This window comes from Nothobranchius furzeri, chromosome 12 (genome assembly GCF_043380555.1).
Source record: "Nothobranchius furzeri strain GRZ-AD chromosome 12, NfurGRZ-RIMD1, whole genome shotgun sequence".
Taxonomy (NCBI): domain Eukaryota; kingdom Metazoa; phylum Chordata; class Actinopteri; order Cyprinodontiformes; family Nothobranchiidae; genus Nothobranchius; species Nothobranchius furzeri.
Window position 1 is genome coordinate 23,725,393 of NC_091752.1, and position 22,046 is coordinate 23,747,438.

The 22,046-nt window shown below is 39.9% G+C and overlaps 4 protein-coding genes across 4 annotated transcripts; 1 reads left to right on the forward strand and 3 right to left on the reverse strand.

Annotated features, from left to right (window-relative positions):
- Nucleotides 1-1,375: 1,375 nt before the first annotated feature.
- LOC129166751 (inhibitor of nuclear factor kappa-B kinase subunit alpha-like) lies at nucleotides 1,376-2,362 on the reverse strand. Its single transcript, XM_054750008.2, has 4 exons — nucleotides 2,037-2,362; nucleotides 1,860-1,948; nucleotides 1,671-1,760; nucleotides 1,376-1,582 (listed from the first exon to the last, which is right to left on the reverse strand). The coding sequence occupies exons 1-4, from the start codon at nucleotides 2,140-2,142 to the stop codon at nucleotides 1,454-1,456; spliced, it is 414 nt and encodes a 137-aa protein (XP_054605983.1). The 5' UTR covers nucleotides 2,143-2,362; the 3' UTR covers nucleotides 1,376-1,453.
- Nucleotides 2,363-6,402: 4,040 nt separating this feature from the next.
- gsta.1 (glutathione S-transferase, alpha tandem duplicate 1) lies at nucleotides 6,403-8,258 on the forward strand. The gene is made up of 7 exons (XM_015975345.3): nucleotides 6,403-6,624; nucleotides 6,708-6,825; nucleotides 6,912-6,963; nucleotides 7,178-7,310; nucleotides 7,396-7,531; nucleotides 7,616-7,741; nucleotides 7,814-8,258. The coding sequence occupies exons 2-7, from the start codon at nucleotides 6,739-6,741 to the stop codon at nucleotides 7,949-7,951; spliced, it is 672 nt and encodes a 223-aa protein (XP_015830831.1). The 5' UTR covers nucleotides 6,403-6,624; nucleotides 6,708-6,738; the 3' UTR covers nucleotides 7,952-8,258.
- Nucleotides 8,158-9,560, reverse strand: tmem14a (transmembrane protein 14A). Its single transcript, XM_015975346.3, has 5 exons — nucleotides 9,448-9,560; nucleotides 8,968-9,051; nucleotides 8,781-8,882; nucleotides 8,624-8,711; nucleotides 8,158-8,514 (listed from the first exon to the last, which is right to left on the reverse strand). The coding sequence occupies exons 2-5, from the start codon at nucleotides 9,035-9,037 to the stop codon at nucleotides 8,475-8,477; spliced, it is 300 nt and encodes a 99-aa protein (XP_015830832.1). The 5' UTR covers nucleotides 9,038-9,051; nucleotides 9,448-9,560; the 3' UTR covers nucleotides 8,158-8,474.
- Nucleotides 9,561-11,392: 1,832 nt separating this feature from the next.
- Nucleotides 11,393-21,667, reverse strand: agpat5 (1-acylglycerol-3-phosphate O-acyltransferase 5 (lysophosphatidic acid acyltransferase, epsilon)). Its single transcript, XM_015975344.3, has 8 exons — nucleotides 21,221-21,667; nucleotides 20,301-20,370; nucleotides 20,096-20,211; nucleotides 19,919-20,008; nucleotides 19,670-19,760; nucleotides 17,282-17,443; nucleotides 14,206-14,329; nucleotides 11,393-11,819 (listed from the first exon to the last, which is right to left on the reverse strand). Exons 1-8 carry the CDS (start codon nucleotides 21,437-21,439, stop codon nucleotides 11,594-11,596), a joined length of 1,098 nt encoding a protein of 365 aa, XP_015830830.3. The 5' UTR covers nucleotides 21,440-21,667; the 3' UTR covers nucleotides 11,393-11,593.
- Nucleotides 21,668-22,046: the final 379 nt, after the last annotated feature.

Sequence of the window (22,046 nt, forward strand, 5' to 3'; positions counted from 1 at the left end):
ATTTATTTTTGACAGATTATTTGTACACCTCTATCAGTCACTGCCCTTATTTCTCACTTGTTTGTGTAGCGAAATGTAACCAAGTGTTTTTATATCTGAGAACTTGGTTAAATCCAAGTGGTTGCCACATTGTTCATTATTTTACGTTGCAGATTTAGCAGTAAAACGATGCATCTGAACCCCTCGAGGCTGAACTGAGGGGGATTATTGCGTTACTGGTTGTCATAATTAAACATTTTACCTGATAACGATGCAATTAAATGTTCAATTGCAAAATAGTTTTAAACCATCAAAGTTAGATCTTTTAGTCAAATCATTTGCTGTTTAACCAGTAACAATCAGATAGAGCTCTTTAGAGCTTATCATGCATCATAAAACTCAATCAAATGCACCAAGGTTACACATAAAACAAGTGCATTGTTTATTAATTTTTTTAACACGCCAAAGTAATGGCCAGTGGGACTGATCAGAAAAATGTCTGGTGATAATAATTACATCATCTTTCTGGAGTCCTGGGTCTATTTGGTGACATGACAGTGATTTTGTTCTAAAAGTAAAACATGAAAACTTTTTGGTTGGTTGGCTAGCAAAAAGATATTGACCTTTATGGAAGTTTTTGGACAAAACAACATTACAGTAAAGCTATGCTTCCCAAACGGGGCAAAAGACATGCTGAGAAGTCCGCTGTGTCCCTTAAACAAAGACAGACATGAGCTGTGTTGCTTTTGGAGACTGACTGTGATATTGCATCCTGCTCTGCTGTATCTGTTCTGGTGCAGCTCAAGCCCGGCAGCGCTGTGTGTGTGTGTGTGTGTGTGTGTGTGTGTGTGTGTGTGTGTGTGTGTGTGTGTGTGCGTGCTCCTCAGAGAGAGACTTTAGACGGCTCCCTCTAATGGTAGGCATGAATTTGAGCTGGCCAATCAGTCAGCAGTGGGTGCCTTGGACGACTTCAGTCCGAAGCAGACCGCCTTGGGAAGAGGGCTGAAAAAATGACCGGTTGAGCAAGGAATAAATCCAGGCTATGCAGGTGTGAACACTTCCTAGCCCATCTAGGTGGAGAAGAGCCGTTGCTAGTGTGGAAGCCCTATACGTCTGCTGTGGTCTCTAGAATAAGTGAATGCCTTGGTAGCCGTTCTCAGTAGAGAAAAAGCTCTGGCGCTCCTGTTTCAGGAAGTAGAAGTTAGCCGGGGGAGTGGGGTGCAGAAAACGGCAGGATTTGAATTGTTACTCATTAATATTCATGATATTGAGACATCTTGCTTCTGATTGGCTAACAGCAATGCAACTCTTCCACTGCCTCAGGTTGCTCAGTGAACTTGGTCTTTAAAGAAGTTTAAGTAAAGCTTATTTTTTTAACATCTTTTTAAATCCACTACTTAATTTCATGTATTATGTGTCAGGTTTTTTGTCCTTGGCAGACATTCACACTGCAAATGAAAACTTAATCATTAGCTCACCATTGCACTGGCTGCATGTGGTGCAGAAATGGCCGAAAGCCACAAATGCATTCAAAAATCACCGTCCCAAAGCTCCAGTAGTCCATAGTTGCAGTGTAGGGTTTACTCTCAAACAGCTCCGGAGCCTGCCACACACACAAAAAAGGTTTTCAATAAGAAATCATGACACTTGATAAACTGTAAAATAAAAAATAGTAATCCACATTTACTTACCAAATACTGAAGAGTTCCAACAAAAGACGAACAAAGGCTGCCCTGATCCAGATCCTTTGCATATCCTAAGTCGATGATTTTATGAACAAGCTGGAGAGATAATATTTTTAACCAATGACCAGAAAAACTGAAAATAAAGACGTGCAGATTACATAAGTAACAAGTATTCCTGCATGGATTTGAATTCACCTTCCCATCAACCTCTTGCAGGACAATGTTCTCAGGCTTTAGGTCTCTGTGGATTATTTTATTTTCATGGAGATACTGGACACCAGAACCTTTTCAAAATAAAAATAAAACATCAATCGTGCCTAAAGTTTTGATTTTAAAAGCTTTAATCAGGCTAAAAGCTGGTGAGAAGATTACCAATGTCGCTGAGCAGGGAGAGGACTTCACTCTCCTTCAGTCCACAACAATTCTCAGGTTTATTTGCTGGGCTGGTGAAGGTGCAGAGTGCAGGTGGAGGCCCCATGGAGGCAGGCAGGTGAACTCAAAAAGGCTTTAATAATGAAAACCAGGATAAAACAGTAACGTGGGACTACACAGGAAAAACAGATTAACAAATGTTTCATGAATCTGGGGAACTATACAACCTTTTTTAAATTTTCCAATTGCTTTTGGTTCCTTTTTTTTTAGCTTTGCTTTCATTTAAAAGTTCTTTCTGAGTAAATGAAAAGAGAAGCAGGTTTTATGAGACTGAATAAAAAAGATGGAGGCATATGGTTTGACAGTTTCTCTCATCATTGTGGTTACTGACTCTTTTTTACCACAGCTATAGCTTACATGTTTCAAATAGTTAAAAAATGGAAACACGACGCTTAAAAAATGTAAAGTCAACAAATGAACTAACTCTGGGTAATGATAAATGGCTTGTATGTGATATAGGGCCTTCTAGTACCCCCCCCCCTCCCCCCCCCCACACACAAGACACTTTACAACACAATCACTCATTCACCCATGCACACACACACATTCTCACTCTGTGTCAATTTTCTATTTCAAAGTATGCTTTCATCAAGATAAAGAAGTGTTTTGGGGATGTTTTCTTTCACATTCACACCTTTCTGTCAGAATACATTATTTTCATCCACCTTATCGTCAGCCCTCTCACGTTTCCTGTTTCTTTACCCTGTTTGTGGTTGCTAGAAGTAAAAATAGAGCAGCTGCAAAATGCTGGCCAGCTTTTATATATATATATATATATATATATATATATATATATATATATATATATATATATATATATTTCCTTTGTAGGTTTAACTTTAGGTTTTATTCTACCTGTTTGACCATTTTTGTGTTTAAAACCACAAACATCATTTGTTCCAGGAACATGCCACCACTCACTGCCTCAGAGCAACTTAACATGACGAAGTTACAAATCTGGAGGTAGCGCCAGGTGACCAAGAGAGCATTTTTAATTGTTTATTCATGAAATGATGTATTGGTGGTTTGCGTTTGGGGGAATCCAGAGTCTTTCATCAAAATGACCAAATTAAACACTTCAAATTACAGCTGGGTTTTCCCGACTTGTGAAACTAAACAGCTGAATGGCCCACAGTTTATCTAGAAGCTGGAATCATGTCTTTACTGATCCCAAAAAGCTCAAGTCCAAACAAAAAAACAGATAAAGAATAGGAAATATGAATAATTCTTATTTACTTACTTTATTTAAAGAGAGGACAATGCAGATTTATGAACAGCAATACAACTGTAAATGTGCCAGATTATAGCCTTAGGCTAATTTCCATCTGCAGTCCTCTGGCAGGTTAATGTTAAAAGAGATAAGACAGACAACAATATACATTTAGAAAAAAAAACAGTTAGGAACATATTTTACGAAACAGACAAGAGTAAAAACAAATAAAAGTGTCATCTATGATTGCATCTTTGAGTTTCCTGTAGACACAGTTTCAATTGTCTTTTGAAACTAACAAGACTTGAGCTTTCTCTCACTTGAGTAGGAATGCTGTTCCAAAAAGTCGAGCCCTGGAATGACAGAACATTTTGAGAAAATGTTGTTTGCCTATAAGAGGGAGCTCACAGTCACCTCTGACTGTAGCTCGAGTAACTCTGGAAGAGTTCATGTGTGATTTTTGAATAATAAAATCATGCAGTGGTGGAGGGGCTAGATCATGAATAAATTTATAGACCAGGCAAGCAGATTTGAAATGTTTAAAATCTTGAAAACTCTGTAGAGAATATTTATCCAGAATCGGACAGTGATGATACAACATTGGCTTTTTGTCCAGGATTTTCATTACCCTTTTGTAGCTATTGAATAATGCAGGCGTTAATACTGGAACTACACTGCAAAAAGTGATTTCTAACACAGTGAAAAAAATCCTCATTTTTAGACATTTTATTTTATTTTTAGTCTAAAAAGAAAATAAATTCTTAGAAAACTAGCAGTACTTAAAATAAGGTCAATTTAAAACCCAGCCAATGGGGTGGGCAAAAAGTTGCTTAGCTAGAAATCATAAAACTAGCAAAATAATCTAATTTTACATTTATTATCTAGTTTTAGGAATTCTAACAATGCAAATTTTGTTCATCCCATTTGCCAATTTTTTTTATTTACCTTAATTAATGTTATTTTCTAGAAAATAATTTATTTTCTTTTTAGACTAAAAATATGATAAAATGTAAAAAAAACCTGGCTTTTCTTTTACTTTCTTATAAATCATTAAAAAATGTTAAACATTACAGATGAGGTAATGTTTGGGGTGATTTTATGTAAAAAGAAAGTTCCCAGTCCAGCATGTTAATGACTGTCGACGGTTTATGAGCTAAACCTCGACACACGAGAGGCGACATCGCCTCTCCCCCATTCATTTCAATGAGACATGCACGACAAAGCGATAATCGCTGGTCTCCCTCGTGGTAAGCCAGACGCGAACAATTTGTATGTGAAATTTTGCGCTCGTGCATGTGTCGTGCACAGACGAGCCAGCGACGTGATCCCAGACAGTTGAAAAGTTTCTACTTTTCCTCGCTGTTGCTCAAACAAGGATCAACCAGCGGAGGTTTTATTAAAAAGAAATAAAATGGCCTGTATTTGATATAGCGCCTTCTAGAGTCCTGGAACCCCCCAAGGTGCTTTACAACACAATCAGTCATTCACCCATTCACACACACATTCACACGGTGGTGGTGATGAGCTAAAATGTAACTACAGCTGCCCTGGGGCTCACTGATGGAGGCGAGGCTGCTGAGCACAGGCGCCATCGGTCCCTCTGACCACCACCAGCAGGCAAGGGTTAAGTGTCTTGCCCAAGGACACAACGTCAGTGACAAACTGAGTGGGGCTCAAACCTGCAACTTTCCGATCATGGGGTGAGCACGTAACTCCTGTGCCACCGTCGCCCACCGACTGACCATTATTGACTGACCAATGAGCGGACAGGATGCTTCTCAGGGCTAACATGAAGGAAAAAATAATACTTGCCATGTAGGATTTCCCAAAGCTTTACAGCATGTTTACAAAAGAATATAAAGATCTTCACCAAAAGGCAGTGGCATGAGAAATTGTTGGTGAATTGGTTGTTGGTTTGGTCTCAGAGTCACCATTTATTTTTTTATTTGGGATGAGCCCATTCATGTATCTTAAATTTTTTTTTATAGTAAAATCAGAAGTAACACTTCACTCTAGCAAAACCTTGTGAGACTTCACATCTACTGCTTTTTCAACCCAACATTGCCTCCAATCTGACGGCCAATCAAAACAACAGAAGACTTGCTATTGGCCCTGGAACAGAGCTCGTCGCTGGCTTTTGCTGCTGGCCGCTGCTGCATGCCACCTCCCGTTTGTCAAGTTTTCAAAGCAACAGCGAAAAGTTTAGTTGATCGCAGTCGTTTGTCGCCTCTCATGTGTCGAACCCTTTAATGGGTTCGACACATGTTTAACAGTGTTTAATAAGATCTCCAGGGACTATTGTTGGAAGCTGAGATCATTCCTTGTTAGCTGAAGCAACATTTAGTGGACATGTTGCTTATTCATCTATTGCTTTTAAACAATCAGATACCAAGTAGGAATGCAGCTCTGCATCAAAACCCACACACACACAAATGTATGGATGGAATCTGAAAAGTTTGGGAATGACCGGTCATGGGTAATTCCTGGACAGTTGTGTTCATACACATACACCTCTTTCCTGAAATGGGAAGTGTTGGTCATTATTCTCTTGATCGATTTTTGATTTCTGCTCTATTTGCAAAAACTGAACTTATTTGTTCGATTTGGCCATTATTTATTTACTAATAAAAAAAGTATGAAAAGAAAGGCAGACTGCCACGTGCAGCGCCGCAATTGGATGTGTCTGAAGCTTGGAGCTTGACTTCCCTACGTTTCTCCTTTTGGCCTTGAGCTTGTTTGGAGTTTCTAGCAGGGGAGCGCAGCTACTGGTACACCGAAGGATGGTCGTCCAGGGGGTCGTCCGCTGCCACCGAGCGCTGAGCTTCGGGAGGGACTCATGTGGAGTGGTGAGGGAGGAAGGGGACACCCGCCTAGCCAGCCAGATCAGCCGAATCAACCCTAGCGATCAATGGGGTGACAGATGTCGCAGCCAGATCGCCCTCACATCCGAAAAACCCAAGATGGCCGAGCGGAATATATAGACACACAAACTAACAGCGCTCTTTGTTACGGTTTCTTCTTATATTATGTTCATTAGAACGGATAGAATTCTTGTAGATAATTCAACATAAACGTGTGTTGTTGGAAATCGTCGCTAAAGAAATCATAAATAAAAGCTAAAACAAGCCTAGAAACATTTTTACCCATGAGTCTTAGCAAAATACACGAGAATAAGTCGTGTTCCTATTGGTCCAAACCCACCAATCACAGACTTTGGATGTTTCCACTCCCTTTAACCCGTCCCAGGTGACCTCGGCACGCCCCTGACTTTAGTTTATAGCAGAAATCGGGAAGCAGAGAGCTCCTTTCTGTGTACAGGTACAAACCCTGTGCTTATTTTCATGTCCTCATCCAAAAGTGATGTTTTTCACACATTATAACCTTTTCTCTTTTTAAAAAAGTTTGACAGATTTGTCCGAAAACCCAACAGCCATGTCTGGAAAAGTAAGTCTGCACTATTTCAACGGGAGAGGGAAAATGGAGTCAATCCGTTGGCTTCTGACAGTTGCAGAAGTGGAGGTGGGTGAAGCTGTTCTGGAGCTTTGCATACTTTTCTTACCCCGTCACGTGCAATAAATGCATTTCATTTGTATTTATGACCACAGTTTGATGAGTTTCACCTGACAACCAGAGATCAGTACCAGAAGCTTCTGGATGGTGAGTTGGTTTTCAGAGACATTCTCGTGGAGGGCATGCTCCTCATTTTCCTGTGTCCAGTTCAGTTTCAGGTTCAACCTGAAAGGGTTGCAAGATAGGACTTCTGCTGAAAGGTTTAGCTCAGGTCATGTGAGTCTACAGCAATGGGAGTAACTGTGCGCTCTTATCTTGGGAGTGGCTCTCTGCATGACCTAGTGCTGTGAATGCTCTGCAGATGGGTCGCTCATGTTCCAGCAGGTCCCCTTGGTGGAGATCGATGGCATGAAACTTGTGCAGACAAAGGCGATCCTACATTACATTGCTGAGAAGTACAACCTCTATGGAAAAGACATCAAAGAGCGCGTCATGTGTGTTCCAGATCTGCTTTTTGCAATAATGGCAGTTTCTGTTCTCATGGTTGTTCATTAAATAAAAAAAAATCATCTCCTTTAGGATCAATATGTACTCAGAGGGGCTGATGGACCTCATGGAAATGATGATGATTCTGCCCTTCGTCTCAGACACCAAACCTAAACTTGACAACATCCTAACTAAAGCAAATGAGCGTTACCTGCCAGTGTTTGAAAAGGTAAAGTGGAACAACTCATTAAATTAGCCTAAAATATTACTAATTTCATCTAAAGCAGTTCTATGTGTTTGGAAAACGAATCAGGCGCTGAGTGGGTCTGTTTACCTGGTGGGAGGTAAGCTAAGCCTTGCAGATGTGCTGCTGCTCGAATGCACTCTGATGCTTGAGGAGAAGTTCCCTGCAATCCTCGCAGAATTTCCCAACACCAAGGTAAATCTGACATGTGCCCGTTTTAAAATTCCCCCTCAAACTGTGCTCAGTTCTCTCTGGGTTTGTGTCCAGGCTTTCCAGGGGAGGATGAGCCGTATTCCTGCCATCAGCAGGTTCCTGCAGCCAGGCAGCAAGAGGAAGCCGCAGCCAGATGAACATTACAAGAAGACGGTCATGGAAGTGTTCAACCTCACAACACTAAATCTGTAAATTCTCCAAAAAGATCTAATACATTCCTCACATTTGAAGTGATTCATAAAACTGGTGAAAGCACCTATGGCTGCATTATATTAAAATTAACATTGATCTAATGCAAAAATACTAATCATGCTGTTTTCTAGCGTCACTACTGAGGAAACGTCTGAAAATGAAGTTTTTGTTCCGTTTCAGAGGACATTTCGCTTAATAAACATGTGTTGTATGAATCAAATCTTTATTTTAACTGTCATCCATTACAAAATGTTCACCAATCGTACAATCTATCTCAGACATATCAAATAAAACAAAAAAAATTCAACTTGCTCTGTTGTTCTGTTTGTTTTTTTCTAGCTTAATAGCTGATTTAGCAGAATCTGTGGGAAATACTGTCAAACATTTACTCTCATTTCACAACTGTAGGAAAATAGAATCTTGTCTGATTATCTCTGATTGTGCAATCACACAAAAAACCCACAGAACTGCAGACTTGGTCGTAAAGATCCCTTTAGAAGACTTGTCAGTGCTGATCGCTCGGTCACACCATGAGGAGAAGTAGGCGAAACACCATCAATAAGCTGCGAGAAGGAGAAGTAAAAAATAAAATCACTCATTCCGCAAATGTGTCTCAACGTCTCTTGATTGCTTAATCGATTTGGCCCAGTCATGTTTTGCAATGACTCTGACCTTAGCCCAGAAATGATCCCTGCAGGCATTAATTTTCCAGATTTCTTGTATCTCATTCCCATGATGACTGAGAGGACTCCAGAGGCAACTGAAACATCACCACAGGAATGACGTTAAATAAAGTCTGATCAGTCAAATCTAAATGAGATGCACTCACTCAGGGACACCAGGATATTCTTTGGGTCGTTGGAAATGTTGTAGGCGCCGAGAGCTGATAATCCACCAAAAACAAAACCAGCAATCAGTGACATCACACTTCCTGTAATAAAACAAACACATCCACATCATTAAAAGGAGTTCAAATGAGACTTCTGTTAAAATGTAATCGAACAACAATCTTTGACCTCTTCTCTTGTAACCAAGAAAGCCTCCAAAGAAAATGGCTGCAGCATAGCCAAACCCAATCCAGTCCATTTTCCAAAAGAAAGCTGTAAGCAAAAGAAAAATCTACATTTATAGACATTATACAGACATTTATTTACACAATAACTTAACTAAATCCAGTCAGATTAACAAGCAATTTAGATCAGTTCAGGAGACCTTGGTCTCAAGTTTAAAGAAATGTTTTACAAACCTAGGTTCAACCACAAATTAACCTTTTAAAACATTTTTTAATCGCCGACCAATATTATTTTAGTGCGTTCAATCAACATATCTGTAGAGAACCTTATTGACCACTAGGTGTCGCTGTTAAACATGAGTAGCTGTCGTAAACGGCAGAAGAAAACGGTCTAAAACGCATATAAACGTGCCTTCTACCAATAAATGTTTTAATCATAAGTTTAATACTTTATGCCTCGTTTGCCATGATATAGTTTACATACCTTTAGTCCAAACTACAGATCAGCAGCAGCAGATTTCAATTTTGTGCCTGCACTTCCTTTTTCCTGCCCGCCACTAACTAAACTGCGCATGTGTGAATTTCGGTTCATGTGACGTTCACCGACCTTCAGTGAAAGAAGAAATTACAATTAAAATCAACCTTTTTTGACATAACATCTTTTATGACAAGATCCATTGAAAATGAACCTTGAACCGCACACACCTCGTAACTTATTTACAAATATTTAATGACTTATGCTGTCGAAAATATTGCTTTCATTATTATTGTTAAAAATAGATATCCTCATGTGCATTAAGCCGTTGAGTTTATTTGAAAAGTATTTTTTGTATAAACATAACATTTTGCTGTAACCGCAGCATTTAAGGAAAAAAAGGAAACAGCAGTTACTGAACAACCGAAAATTCCGATGCTGCAATAAGACAACAGAAGGCGCTATCGTGTGCAATCTGTAAAAAATCTAAACTCCAAATAGATTTTTTACATTATTTAGAATTTTTTTGCCTAAGAAAGTTCTTAATAATTCAAAAGTAAAAAACGAACTCTTCCCCCAAAAGAAAACCTTTTTATTTATCTCTGACCCCAAAGATCCTTCACATCTTACAAAGGATTTTCTCATTGAACAATAATTTTCCAAAAGTGTAAATAACCTTTTCAGAAGCAAAATAAGCCACTATGAGCTGTAGACAACATGACCACATGCTGCTGGGAGCCTCAGCTCCAGCAGGAGCGCAGTCACCTGATGAAGAGCCACTGTGGCCCCCAAAGAGAAGGCACGCATTTCCAAAAACACTTGGCAATTAAATAATCTAGTTTCCTGATGAGTTACCGTCTTTTCTGAATAAAAATGACTAGAAAATGGCTGACAAGGATTTTTTTTTTTTAAGAATCGGGAAGGATTGTTCCAGTGAGGAATCAAAGGGACATAAAACAAAGATTATTGTACCACTAACATAAAGGAAACACGCACCAGACTAACAAAAGAGGACACAGCTTATAAAGTGACAAATTGAAAACAGAGCAGTTAACCGGTAAACAACACTGGACAAACAGTGCAATTCACATTTAAGTGATGATGTAATACAAATGGCTTTGCGTGCAGAAACCTGCAATATACTGATCCATGGCTTTGTCAGCTTTGTTGTCAGGTAGATGTTATCATGTGACTGTAGCATAGTTAAACACATTTATACATTAACGTCAGGAAACAAGATCATCAAAGACATAATTGCAGAAAAACAAAGACTTTTTTTTTCTGAGAACTGAGAAAAGAAAAACAGCACGCCACATAACAGATACACTCTTAATACATAATGAACATACACACCAGCTTTTGGCAATAATTGACATTTTAAAGTTCAAACAAAATTTTACCTTGATAGAACACATTAGCGCATTCATCATTCGTCCACATGAGTTTAATCGGAGTTCACTGAAAAGAAACACTGCTCAAAAACCTCCAGTCCAGGTTTGCATGTTAATTTTCTCATTTGCATGAATGAACGTTTTTTTACGACTACATTCACTGTCTGAAAATTAAAAAAATTAATATTTATGGTAAACAATGCAGCTGGTGTCGTGCTTACAAACCCCCTCAGAGGACTGCATGCCGATCGTTTTGTTCCACCAGTGTAAAAATGTCACTTTGGGTAAGAAAAGTGCAGACTCCTCCTGGTATGGGACTTGGCATAAAAACATTACAACCGGTAGAAATTAGTCAGCGCACTTATTACACAACCGACAATGAGGACTAGTGATTTATTAATACTTGGCTTTTGAATATGAGGTCTTTAAAACTAGCCAATGATTGATGGATAAACTGCTTGCAGGCGTAAATATGAACTCTTTCATTTATATTAGAGGAATATTTTTAATATATTTGACAAATCTGTTTATATTTTGCAGGACTTCAGGATGCAAGTAAGAACAACACAAAGTTTCAAGTAGAATAAATGTTTTTATATTTCTCAGCGTGTGCGGTCAACAGCTGGACAGTCAGAACGCTGTCAGCTGGAAGTTACCGCCCTGCACCTGAAACACATCTTAGGTTGTTGCGATAAAGGAACGTTGCATCTCAAAGTTTTCTTTGTGTCTCATGGTGACAGCCCCCTCCCCCAGGGGTCTGGTGATTAAGGGGAAATGTTCACCCACAGCCAGCCCAGCAGAGTCCCGTAAACCCAGGTTCTCACGTAAAGTTTCCTGCCACGCTCCGTCAGCAGCATCGGCAGAGTAAGGCCCCCCAAGATCACCAACGAAGGGAGGGTCTTGTAGAGCTTCAGCTGAGAGGGTCGGCCCTCTCCAGGGAACCGGAACCTCTTTTCTGGATCTTCAGACTCGTAGAAATCTGTCAGCAGCCTTTAGAAAACACACAAGTCTTTTAGAAATCTGATAAATGTACAAGGAACTGAAACTAAAAACTGCAAAGTGGGAAAAAAGGTGGAAAAATATCCAGTCACATCAGGGTTTTTAGAACTGCTAAAGCACAAACGCTGGACCAAATAACATCAGGGCTTTCATTGCCAAGTTAGCAATAAAATCAAAATGTTATTTACTCAACTAAGAAATAAAATTGCTGTGTCTTTGAGAACAGAGGCTGACATTCTCAAACCATTTATTTTATAAACATCTTCAGACTTGGAGCAGGATAGCAGTATGGCTAGATAAATCTGATTTACTCTACTAAAATAAAAAGATAACCAGACTTTTTATTAAGTAATTGGAGATACAAAAACAACAAACAACAACAAAAGTGGGATTTCTGCTTTATTGTGATTTCTGTTAACATTTAAAGTGTAAATTTGCTCTCCCCAATGAGTTGTTTTTTGTGCATCATCCCTGTAAAATGATGCCTGTGTGCAGGAATTTGTCTGTGACTTATAAGTTAGGAAACTAGTTTACAGCAAGGGTAACAATTCTGGGTCTGGAGGGCCAGTATCCAGCGTGTTTTTGTTTTAGCCCTGCACTAAAACACCTGATTTCAATCAGCAGGAAAATAACAGGCTTCTGCAGAGCCTGACGAGCTGCTGCACAGAAACTTTAAAGAGCAAGTCACCCCCTACCAGAGTATTACTCCACTCCCACTTCCTGTTTGAAAAATGCAACAAATGCTGTTGCCTAGGAGGCCGAGAGGGCGGAGCCGCTAACAAATGCGCGCGCACACGCACACACACACACACACACACACACACACACACACACACACACACACAGGCACACGACATTGTGACATCATATGGTACCAGCTAACGTTCTAGGGTACCACTTAGCCAATAGTGATGGCAGATTTAAATTCAACTGCAGTGCAGAGTTTTCACCTGACAATGACAACACTGAGTTTTAGGCAGAAAATTTAAATTTTAACTAAAATGCACTAAAGTGTAAAACTATTGACTACACGTGTCTGCAGCATGATTAGACACGCATTTATATAGTTCATCATAAAAATAAGTTGATTTGGGGGTGACTTGCCCTTTAATCAATGAATCAAGTGCGTTGGAGCAGAGACACCACTGAAGCGAGCTGGATACCGGCCCTCTAGGCCCGGAACGTAATACCTGTGCTTGACAGCCTGATTTCTTAGGTGGTAATAGCTCACTTTTAGTTAGAAAAGCACATAAAACAAATATAAATTCAGTTAGAATAGTTCTATGGTTGATTAAAAAACATGCTTCTAAAGTTCTTTGCACCAAATCCCTCTCATAAGAAGCAATCTGAACCATTTTCAGAAGACATTTTCACTACAGAGCCGTTTCAGTGCATGTGAAACAGCCGCGAAACATACGATGTGGGAATCAGTCACCGTTATAGAAGATGGGTTCCTTTCCACCAGGAGCAGCAAAGTAACGTTTTGGATGCAATCATTATGATTAAAGTCTTTTCTTTAAATTAATTAATTTATTTATTTTACACGCTATGCTTCCAAAGCACTCCGCTGTTAAGATCATGTCAGAAGCAGTGTAAAACATCTGGAAACTTTCAAAATAAAAGTCACGTGCAGTATGTCATTGCCTGTGAAAAACCTCTGTAAGCGATGTAAACCGAATAGAAAAGAAACCACAGCCCTATTTGGAGACATGCAATCATCCTACTCCTCAATTTTGTGGACTTCTGAAATCATGGATGGTGTTGCAATTCTCCTGCGATTTTGTGATCTCATAGGATCAGCTGTGTGGAACGCTTTCACTGCCGTTTCATGTCAAAATCTCTTCTGGGTGGGAATTAGCTTACGGGTAAAACGCTATTTCGTAACCCGACCGCTTTCATGGCCGGTGAAAAGAAGGGGCAAGAAGACAAGCTGGAGGTGGCCACGTCCACCCGACTGGCCGCAATAAGCTGAGAAGCTCTGATATCTGGGAGGAGTTCTGAGTAGAGCAGCTGCTCCTACAGCAGCAGATCGCTCTTACACATGAAAGTTGGATCTATTCTATGTTCCCCATTTGTGACATCACAAACGGAGCATTTTTGAAATGGCTTGTTTTAGACACACAATTCCTAAAACCAAACATGACAGAAAAAGTCTGCATAGCTTTTTCTTAACGTTTGGAACATTTATAAAGGCAGTAGAGACCCACAGGGCAACACAAAAGGATGCAAAAGTTAAATTTTGCATGACATCTTCTCGAACTATTTTTGTAGGAAAACTAAAGAAGACTGTTAGAAATGACTACTGTATAAGTGTTTATTCAAAAAATAAAGACACAGGTCACAAAAGACACGACAAATAACACCTACACCCACTCACCGATCCTTCTTCTCGAACTGATCGTTCATCCACCTGCGGAAGTACACATACTCAGACGGGATGTCCCTTAATTTCACACGTTCAAAGTGTACGTGGACACGAGGACATTCTTTACAGAGGAATTCTGTAAAAAAGAGAAAAAACAGAAGTATAAACAGAAACAGGAACATTTTTTCAGCAAAGAAGCTAAAACCACACGAAGAGGCAGTGATGGAGGGGAGCTGATGTGGCGCCGAGCTGAAGAAAAATTACATCCAATTACATCGATCGGAGGACAAGAAGGGAGAAAATATTAGAATCGGATCAAGACCAGTTAGGTTGTGACGTGGAAAACATGTCTCGAGATATTTATTCAGTCAGATCAGCAACCTGCATCTTGTAATTTTAACTAATCTATTTTTAATAAAGCCTTGAGCCCAAAAACAAGTGAAGAAACAAAACCAAAGAGCTGAGAAGGTCAGACATAAAAATGTAAGCAAGTGCAAAAGCTCAAGGCTACACACGAATCCCCCCGTGAGATCCTTCACTTCCTGTTTCCACAACATGCAGCATTATCAGGAAGTGTAGCACCGAGGCCAAAAGAGGAAACCTGATCGAAGACAGCGGAGAAAGATCATTTTGGTGCCGCAGAATCGGCTCAATCAGCTGCTGTGAACATTTTAACTGGTATTCACCCGTAACTCAGGTGTGCTTATTTAAAAACACCTGAAAACCATCCGCAGTAGTGGCTCGCTTCCTTATTTATGCAGAAATAAAAAAAATGTCTTCCGATAAAAAAAACAAACAAACATTACTTTATTAAGAAAGTGTTTTGCACCAAGACCACGTTGACCCTACTAAAGAAAGTAAACCTTCCACAGAGGGTCAGGAGGGTTTGAGCAGAAACAATGCAACAGTTTAAAAACAACCCGGACCGGTCGGCCAAGATAACAACCTGGGACAGAAGAAGGAAATAAACCCTTTACTCCGGAACGCCAAACATCACGGTAGGATCTAAAAACCCTTAAAAAAAAAGACTAAAGCACCCGGATGAAAACGTGTCATTTTGTTGTGTCTTCACAAATAAAATCCGACAGGACCAAGACCACAGCCTTGACTAGAGACTAAACCAAAACATTTCCTAATTTAGAACCAGCAGACACAACAAGAGCAGATGGCTCGGGTAAAGCCAAAATTCGATACATGATGCGTTTTTTTTAGAACCAGGTACATAAAGTCTTGTGACTTCTTAGTCATATTTCCATCCTGAACCATCACAATGCATTCTGGCAGCAGCAGGTCACTTCCACCTCCCTGTGAAGTCACTCAAGTCACCTTCACCGCATAAAACCAGGAAACACATGATAAGAGGAATGCTTTTCCATTCTCTTCCTGTTTGTTGTTGTTGTTTTTATTTGAATTTTCAGACAGTCCAGGAACACACAATAATCAGACTCCAATAACAGTCACGCAGTTAACAGGAAGGCTTGGCTTTTAAAAGGTGATGTTGTCCTGTGATCAATTACCAGGAAGACCTGCCCAGAAATGCTGCAGGTTTCATAGATCAGAGTTTGTGTTTATTAAAAACAGTGAAAAAAGAACTAAATCTGCTGTTTGATGTTTGATTTTTAAGCTTTTTGTTGGAAACAACCTGCCACAAAGATAAGTTTAAATAATTAAACATTTCAGCATCAACAAGGTAATTTCCAAAAAGCTATTACCGGTAGTTGTTAAAGTAATTAACTTAAGCGTTATCAATTTCTCAGGTCATATTTCAACTACTTCATTGCTTTGTTTCTAATTTTTTTTACCAGACCTTTCCAGCAGACGTGTAACGCCCGCAAAGCGTAGTTACCATTATGATGGATGGGTGCGTTTTCACAAGCCGCAAAACATAACGTTTTGGAAGCGTTCCAGAATCCTAGGGACGCATTGCTTACGATTAGAGTTTTATTTTTACGCGCAATACTTCCAGAATGTGTTCAGGTCAGGCCAGACAAGAAGTCAAACACAAGAGCAGTGTGAAGCATCTGAAAACTTTCTGAAAAGAAGTCACGTGCACACTTCCAGTCATTTAAAGGGGAACTAAGCAGTTTTGGCTTGCTTTAAGCACCACCCTAGTATCTGGAAATTATCGTTATTGAAATTTCTGACTCTTATTGGGATATTTTTCCCTATGTCAATAAATTTTATTTAAAAAAATGAAAAGATGTGTGTAGGTTGGCAACGTTCATGTCCCTTTAAGAAGCTGTAGCACCTTGAGTCGCGTAAAAATGTGACTCAATGTAATATACACAACAGCCCCATCTAGTGGACAGCTTTTGTTTACGCACATACCTGTAGTTATCGTCCATTTATCGTTATTGAGGTGAAATCTTCAAGATATCCTCAAGATATCGTGATATTGATGTTAGACCACATCGCCCAACCCTACTTCCAAGTCCAATTTTTAATGTGCTACACTTCCAGAAAGCACCAAGCTCAGCAGTTCAGATCGGGCCAGACAGGACATAAAACACAAAAGCAGTGTATAATAGAAAACTTTAAAAAGTGCAGATTTTCAGTTGCTAAACTAGAAAAAAAAATGTATATAATACATCACTGCCTTTGAAGCCTCTGGCCGAGGTAAACACAACAGAAAATAAACCACAGACCTTTTGGATACATGTTGCCATCTTTCTCCTTGCTTGTTATCGTATGAAATGCTGAAATCACGTGTGATCTTACAGTGCTTCAGAGATTTCATGACATCACGGATGCAGCTGCATGAAATGTTTCGCTTCCATTTTGTGTCTGAACGGTATGAGGGGAGGTGCCGCTGAGCTCGTGGGAAAAACGTGTTCATTACGTTATGCAATGTTTATGCTTCCAGTGGAAAACCTGGTTAGACTTTTCTTTGGTGCTCTTCTAGCAAAGCTTTCATATAATTATAATCTGGTTCAGTTTACATCCCAACCAATTTCACATAATTAGATTGGGATTGAACCTTTTCTGAAAAGTGCCCTTAATTGACTTTAGTTGTAAATTGTTGCTATCAGATGTCACCCTGCAACCTCTAACTTGTGCTTCCAGAAGCTTCATGGTGTATCAGAAGTACCTGCCATTGATGGTGCAGCTTTTCTTCGTCCACAGCTATCCAACGTTCCCTCATAAGCCACTGTGACATCATACACAGCATCCAGATTGTCCTTCATGATCTCTACAGCTATATGGGATGCCTTGAACCTGGGTGTGAGAGTGTGCTTCAGAACAGCCAGTCCTATAAAAAGCAAAAACAAGATTGCTTGTACGATGGCAGTTATTGGAAGACTTCTAAGCAACATGGCCCAAAACATACAGTAATCTCCCATAAAATACTTCAGATAACATTAAAATAGATTAAAAAAACTATGTGAAAGCTTGTGTTACAGTGCCTCTCAACAGTCTGTGGTATTTTCCTAATACCTCCCTCACAGACGATAATGCCAGGAGCACATGTGACCAGACTTAAGTGATTTAAATTGAAATGTGGATCAAAATTGTGATTTGGATTAAAAAGGAGAAGGTCATAATCAGAACTGCGGGTCAGAGATATCCGCAAAAGCCCCAAATATAACACCAGAGTGTGCATTAGCAACACAATTGGACAGACTCAACAAAGAAAATTAGCAGCAAACCCAAACCCTAAAATAAAAATAGCTAAAGACATCTCTTCTCTCAGCTTGTTGAGTAAGCATTACACTGAATTCCTCCAGAGACTGAGTGACAGATTGATTGATCATTTGTTTTTTTTTTTGCTACTGACCAATCCGACCAGTCTGCTGAGAAACAAAACCCTCAGCTGCAAAGGCTGTGATGTTTAAAAAGCAGCTTGGGTGGAAGATAAAAGTACTTTAGCACCATAACATTAATCAAAATAGATAAGACTATTATTCATGTTTAAATGCTCTATTTGTGTTAAAAAATTATTAAAATCTGTAATTAAAAAGGAAAAATATATTTTATTTTATATAAATGGCTTGGCTCAGATTTTTTTCATTAATAAAATGTTCAGCGTTTTTATTTAAAGGTAGTTTTGGCTTGCTCACCCCCTCCAGGAAACCTGCTGGAAGCAGACTGCAGCGCCAGGTATGTTAGCTCATTTTTTTTTTCCAAGTTCAACAGACCAAACTGGCCCTCTGAATAGGGCTGTCGCGGTTGAGGAATTCCCCCTGCGGTGATTCAGGGTGGCTTAATATTGCGGTGTGCGATATTATTGCAGCCCTTTTTTTTTATTGCAGTACTATCTAAACATAATGTTTACACATTTAAAAAAGGTTAAAAATTGCCGTGCCTTCTTTTATAACACTTTACTGAATGCAGATCAAAGGGCAGTAACGTTTGTTTGTCCACAGTCAGAGTCCGACTGAACTTAAAAACAACAAAATTCAGGAGAAGGTTAAACTTTTAAATGCAAATTTGGCTGCAGCATCTAACAAATAAGAAACAAGTCCCCATTTTGTTTAGTTGTTTAAAATCAAGCATAAAAAATTACATGTACCGGGCGCACTCATTCAATCATTTCACTTTCACACACACGAATGACGGTGATTTATAGCTCGGTCACGTCCTTGTTAACCACAAGGAAAACCAGCATGTTAACATATACGGTTTGAGAGAGGATCTGAGAGGGGTGGCAACATTTCCAGCAACACTGAAAACCCTCTCAGATGGAGCGCTCGTTGCACTAACGCACACGTACTTGCGTGCGACTCTGGCGAGCAAAGGGAATCTCTCCCAGTTGTTGCTCCACCGTGTCAGGGGGGTTTCTTTAGGGTGGATGCATTCCTCCTGCAGGTAGCGAGTGAGCTCCAGCTCGGCTCAAACTCTCTTCAGGACGGTTGCAGAAGCAGTGCTTGTCCGGGACTTCAGCAGGTCTCCGAGCGTTTATTATTATTGTTTTGCCGCTGGTGGCAGCTCTGTCTCGGCCAAGGACTCTGGCTGCACAGCAGCTGACGTACTGAAAACCAAAGTGCTCCCAAAGGAGCGAAGTAACGTTTCGTTTTGATACCAGTGCAGCCATCCTTCTCAACATGCATCATTGAGTTGAACCAAGTTCAGTAATCGCGGTGGCCCATGATGCAGCGCGGTGGGCTTCTTCATATTGCGATATTTCATTTTTGCGGTTACCGTGACAGCCCTACCTCTGAAGTTGCAAATGTGGTATTCTGGCCACAGGGGGTGATTGGCCTTTCATTAACCCGGAGAAAGGGTCATTTTAGCACATACTGGCTAAAGAAAATGATTTAAAATTATGAAAAAGTTGCAAAGTAACCTTTTAATTAGAAGACATCACAGAAACAAGACAAGCTTTTCATGTGCATGCTAGTGATGATCATAGGTGGAGCCGTATGAGCATCACAACAGAACTTAGTCAGCTGTTTCACAGGTGTGTGTGTGTGTGTGTGTTCTGTAATAAATTAGTATGCAGCAGCAGAGCAGAGAATAGCTGCTATCCTGCTTCTACCTTCTTTTGCAGCAAAAGCCTGACTGTCAGCGATAACATTCTTCAGCTCTGGATTATACCGAGTTCCTTCTGGGAAGATGACGAGGTACATCTGCGTAGAAGACAAAAGAAAAACAGTTGAAGTGAAACCACAGGGGTTGGATCTTCCTACGGGGAAAAGTTCTCCATTTACTAAATTTGTTGGAAAAGAAACTGTCCTGAACTGAAAACGTGTTTAAAACGGATTTACATGACATCTTTTATACTTACGGGCGCTCCACATCGAGCCTGATAGAGGAGCTTCCTCCTCATAGCTTTCTCATTAAATTTTGCGCTTCTCTTCACAAAAACGCCCCCATGCTACAAGAGAGAGAGAAGAAAAAACAATAAATGATAACAGCTAGTGGTGACTTGGACACATTTTTTTTTATTTGAAAGTTTTATTACCTGGGAGAAATACCATCCATACATCGGGAGCCACTTGAGTCCATCTTTAAGAACATATCTGACGTGACCAAGAGCGCTCTGTCTGATGGCAAGCATGTCAGCGATGATCCAGTCAGCTACACGGAGAGCAAAAGTTTGACTAAATTAAACGTCAGACTTTGTGTTGCTTTGTTTTAAAGGCAACAAGCTTTAAAAAAAGTAATACTTGTACACTGATGATTCGACAGGTAGATAACGTTTTCTTTTGTCTTTGGTATATCTCCGTATACGACAATCTGCAGAGAAACAGCAGGTGGAAATATTATACACCACTTACAGGGGATAGATCAGTATTAAACACTTATTTATATCAGCCGATATACCCCTTTAGGACAGCCGATTTAAAGTCAGGCACATCTGCGGACAGCCCAGTGCTGCTGCTGAATATGCTTCAATGTACGTTTACTTTTCTGAAAAACAACTGCTTAATAAATGCTCTAAAACTTTGTCAGCTTACATTTCTTTTTATTTACCAATTTTAAATTCAATGCTTGCTCAGTTTGTTGATTTGTTTGATTAACTTTAGTTAAATGTTGGGTTTTAATGCACACATTTCAAGAGTCGGTTGGTTAAATTCAGTGTTCAAAAAACAACTAGGTTCAGAAAAGTTGTGCAACAACTTTGACCAGTGACATTGTAGCATAGATATGGTGGAAAATGTCCAAATATCGGCCATGAAAATCCCCCCCCCCCCCCCCAAAAAAAAATCGGCAGCACAATATGGGCATCGGTAATAGAAAAAACCATATCACTCTGTAGTAACAGACTAAATCCAGGTAAAAACCATTTGATAAACCAAATAAATTCATGAAAACAACTTTTTTAAGGTATCAATGATTCTTCAATCCTCTGCAGATTTTAGATTGCATCACTATGATGACAGGTGACTGCACCCTTAACGTACAACCGAGAAAATCCAGATTTTCCAGAATGAGTTGAACAACCTGGCTGACTGGCTTTCCTTTAACAAAATGTCGCACCAAAGGTTTAGAAATCATCACAAATACGCTTTTCTGCATAAATGTTCCCCCCAGGAACATTTAGAAACATGCCTGCTGCAGACAGTGGCATGTTTATTAAACTCACCTCAACTCCTGTGTAGTGCTCAAAGAAGAACAGGACCATGCTCTGGTACATGCAGTACAATCGGTCGTCCAACTTGTGGTAAAGTCTTGCTGGTAATACTGATGAAAGTAGTTTCCAAGCCAGCCATGTTAAAACATAAGCTGGAGCAGTTCCCAGCATGATAGTAGCTGGAAACCAATACCGCAGCGAGTATGTGTGCACAACCAAAGAGAGCAGCATGTTTCCACCTCTAAGGAGTCCCTGAAGTTTTTCTCTTGAACGTGACAAAGTTACACAAAACCCTATCTACATCACAGCACACCTGGCCTACTTTCAGCACACCTGGCCCGAGAGGTCAGCATAAGAAAAGGAAGAAGCTGCAGCAGTAAAGCAAAAATTTAACCTTGTGTGCAAATCGCAGTTTGACGAAAAGAGCTCAAGATGCCACACATGGATAAAAAAACTGACTTAAAGTCTTCCGGTTAGAAACGACATTTTAAAAAGAAAACGGAAAACGACCTCAACGCGAACTCCGTCCGTTTCCTGCTGAAGTTGAGAAAAAGCGTTAGCCGAAATTTAACATGCTTAGCTAGGCTAAAAGTTTTGTCCTTCTAAATTCAACTCACGTTTCTGATACGAGAACAATAACGACGTTTAATAAACAAGTTAACTGAGTTGCTTAAAATAAAACTATAATTTATTTCGTGTCTCGGCTCATTTTCATCCGGCTCCTAGCGGTGTCTAGCTTCCAGCAGCGAATGTCACACACGCCACCTACGTAACAGCACGTTGAAGCATCGAAAAAGCTGATTGGCCGAGTGACGTAAAACGAGTTAGCCAATTGGCG

Coding starts and splice junctions, on each gene's coding strand:
- gsta.1 (XM_015975345.3), top strand. CDS start 6,739: ATGTCTGGAAAAGTAAGTCTGCACTATTTCAACGGGAGAGGGAAAATG. Junction 6,826..6,911: donor TGACAGTTGCAGAAGTGGAG/GTGGGTGAAGCT, acceptor TTATGACCACAG/TTTGATGAGTTTCACCTGAC. Junction 7,311..7,395: donor GACATCAAAGAGCGCGTCAT/GTGTGTTCCAGA, acceptor CATCTCCTTTAG/GATCAATATGTACTCAGAGG.
- agpat5 (XM_015975344.3), bottom strand. CDS start 21,439: ATGCTGCTCTCTTTGGTTGTGCACACATACTCGCTGCGGTATTGGTTT. Junction 20,212..20,300: donor GTCGAATCATCAGTGTACAA/GTATTACTTTTT, acceptor CTCTCCGTGTAG/CTGACTGGATCATCGCTGAC. Junction 14,330..17,281: donor AGCTGCACCATCAATGGCAG/GTACTTCTGATA, acceptor TCTTTTTTACAG/AATTCCTCTGTAAAGAATGT.
- LOC129166751 (XM_054750008.2), bottom strand. CDS start 2,142: ATGGGGCCTCCACCTGCACTCTGCACCTTCACCAGCCCAGCAAATAAA. Junction 1,761..1,859: donor TGCAAGAGGTTGATGGGAAG/GTGAATTCAAAT, acceptor TTATCTCTCCAG/CTTGTTCATAAAATCATCGA. Junction 1,583..1,670: donor TTGGAACTCTTCAGTATTTG/GTAAGTAAATGT, acceptor TGTGTGTGGCAG/GCTCCGGAGCTGTTTGAGAG.
- tmem14a (XM_015975346.3), bottom strand. CDS start 9,037: ATGGACTGGATTGGGTTTGGCTATGCTGCAGCCATTTTCTTTGGAGGC. Junction 8,712..8,780: donor GAATATCCTGGTGTCCCTGA/GTGAGTGCATCT, acceptor GTGATGTTTCAG/TTGCCTCTGGAGTCCTCTCA. Junction 8,515..8,623: donor GGGATCATTTCTGGGCTAAG/GTCAGAGTCATT, acceptor TCCTTCTCGCAG/CTTATTGATGGTGTTTCGCC.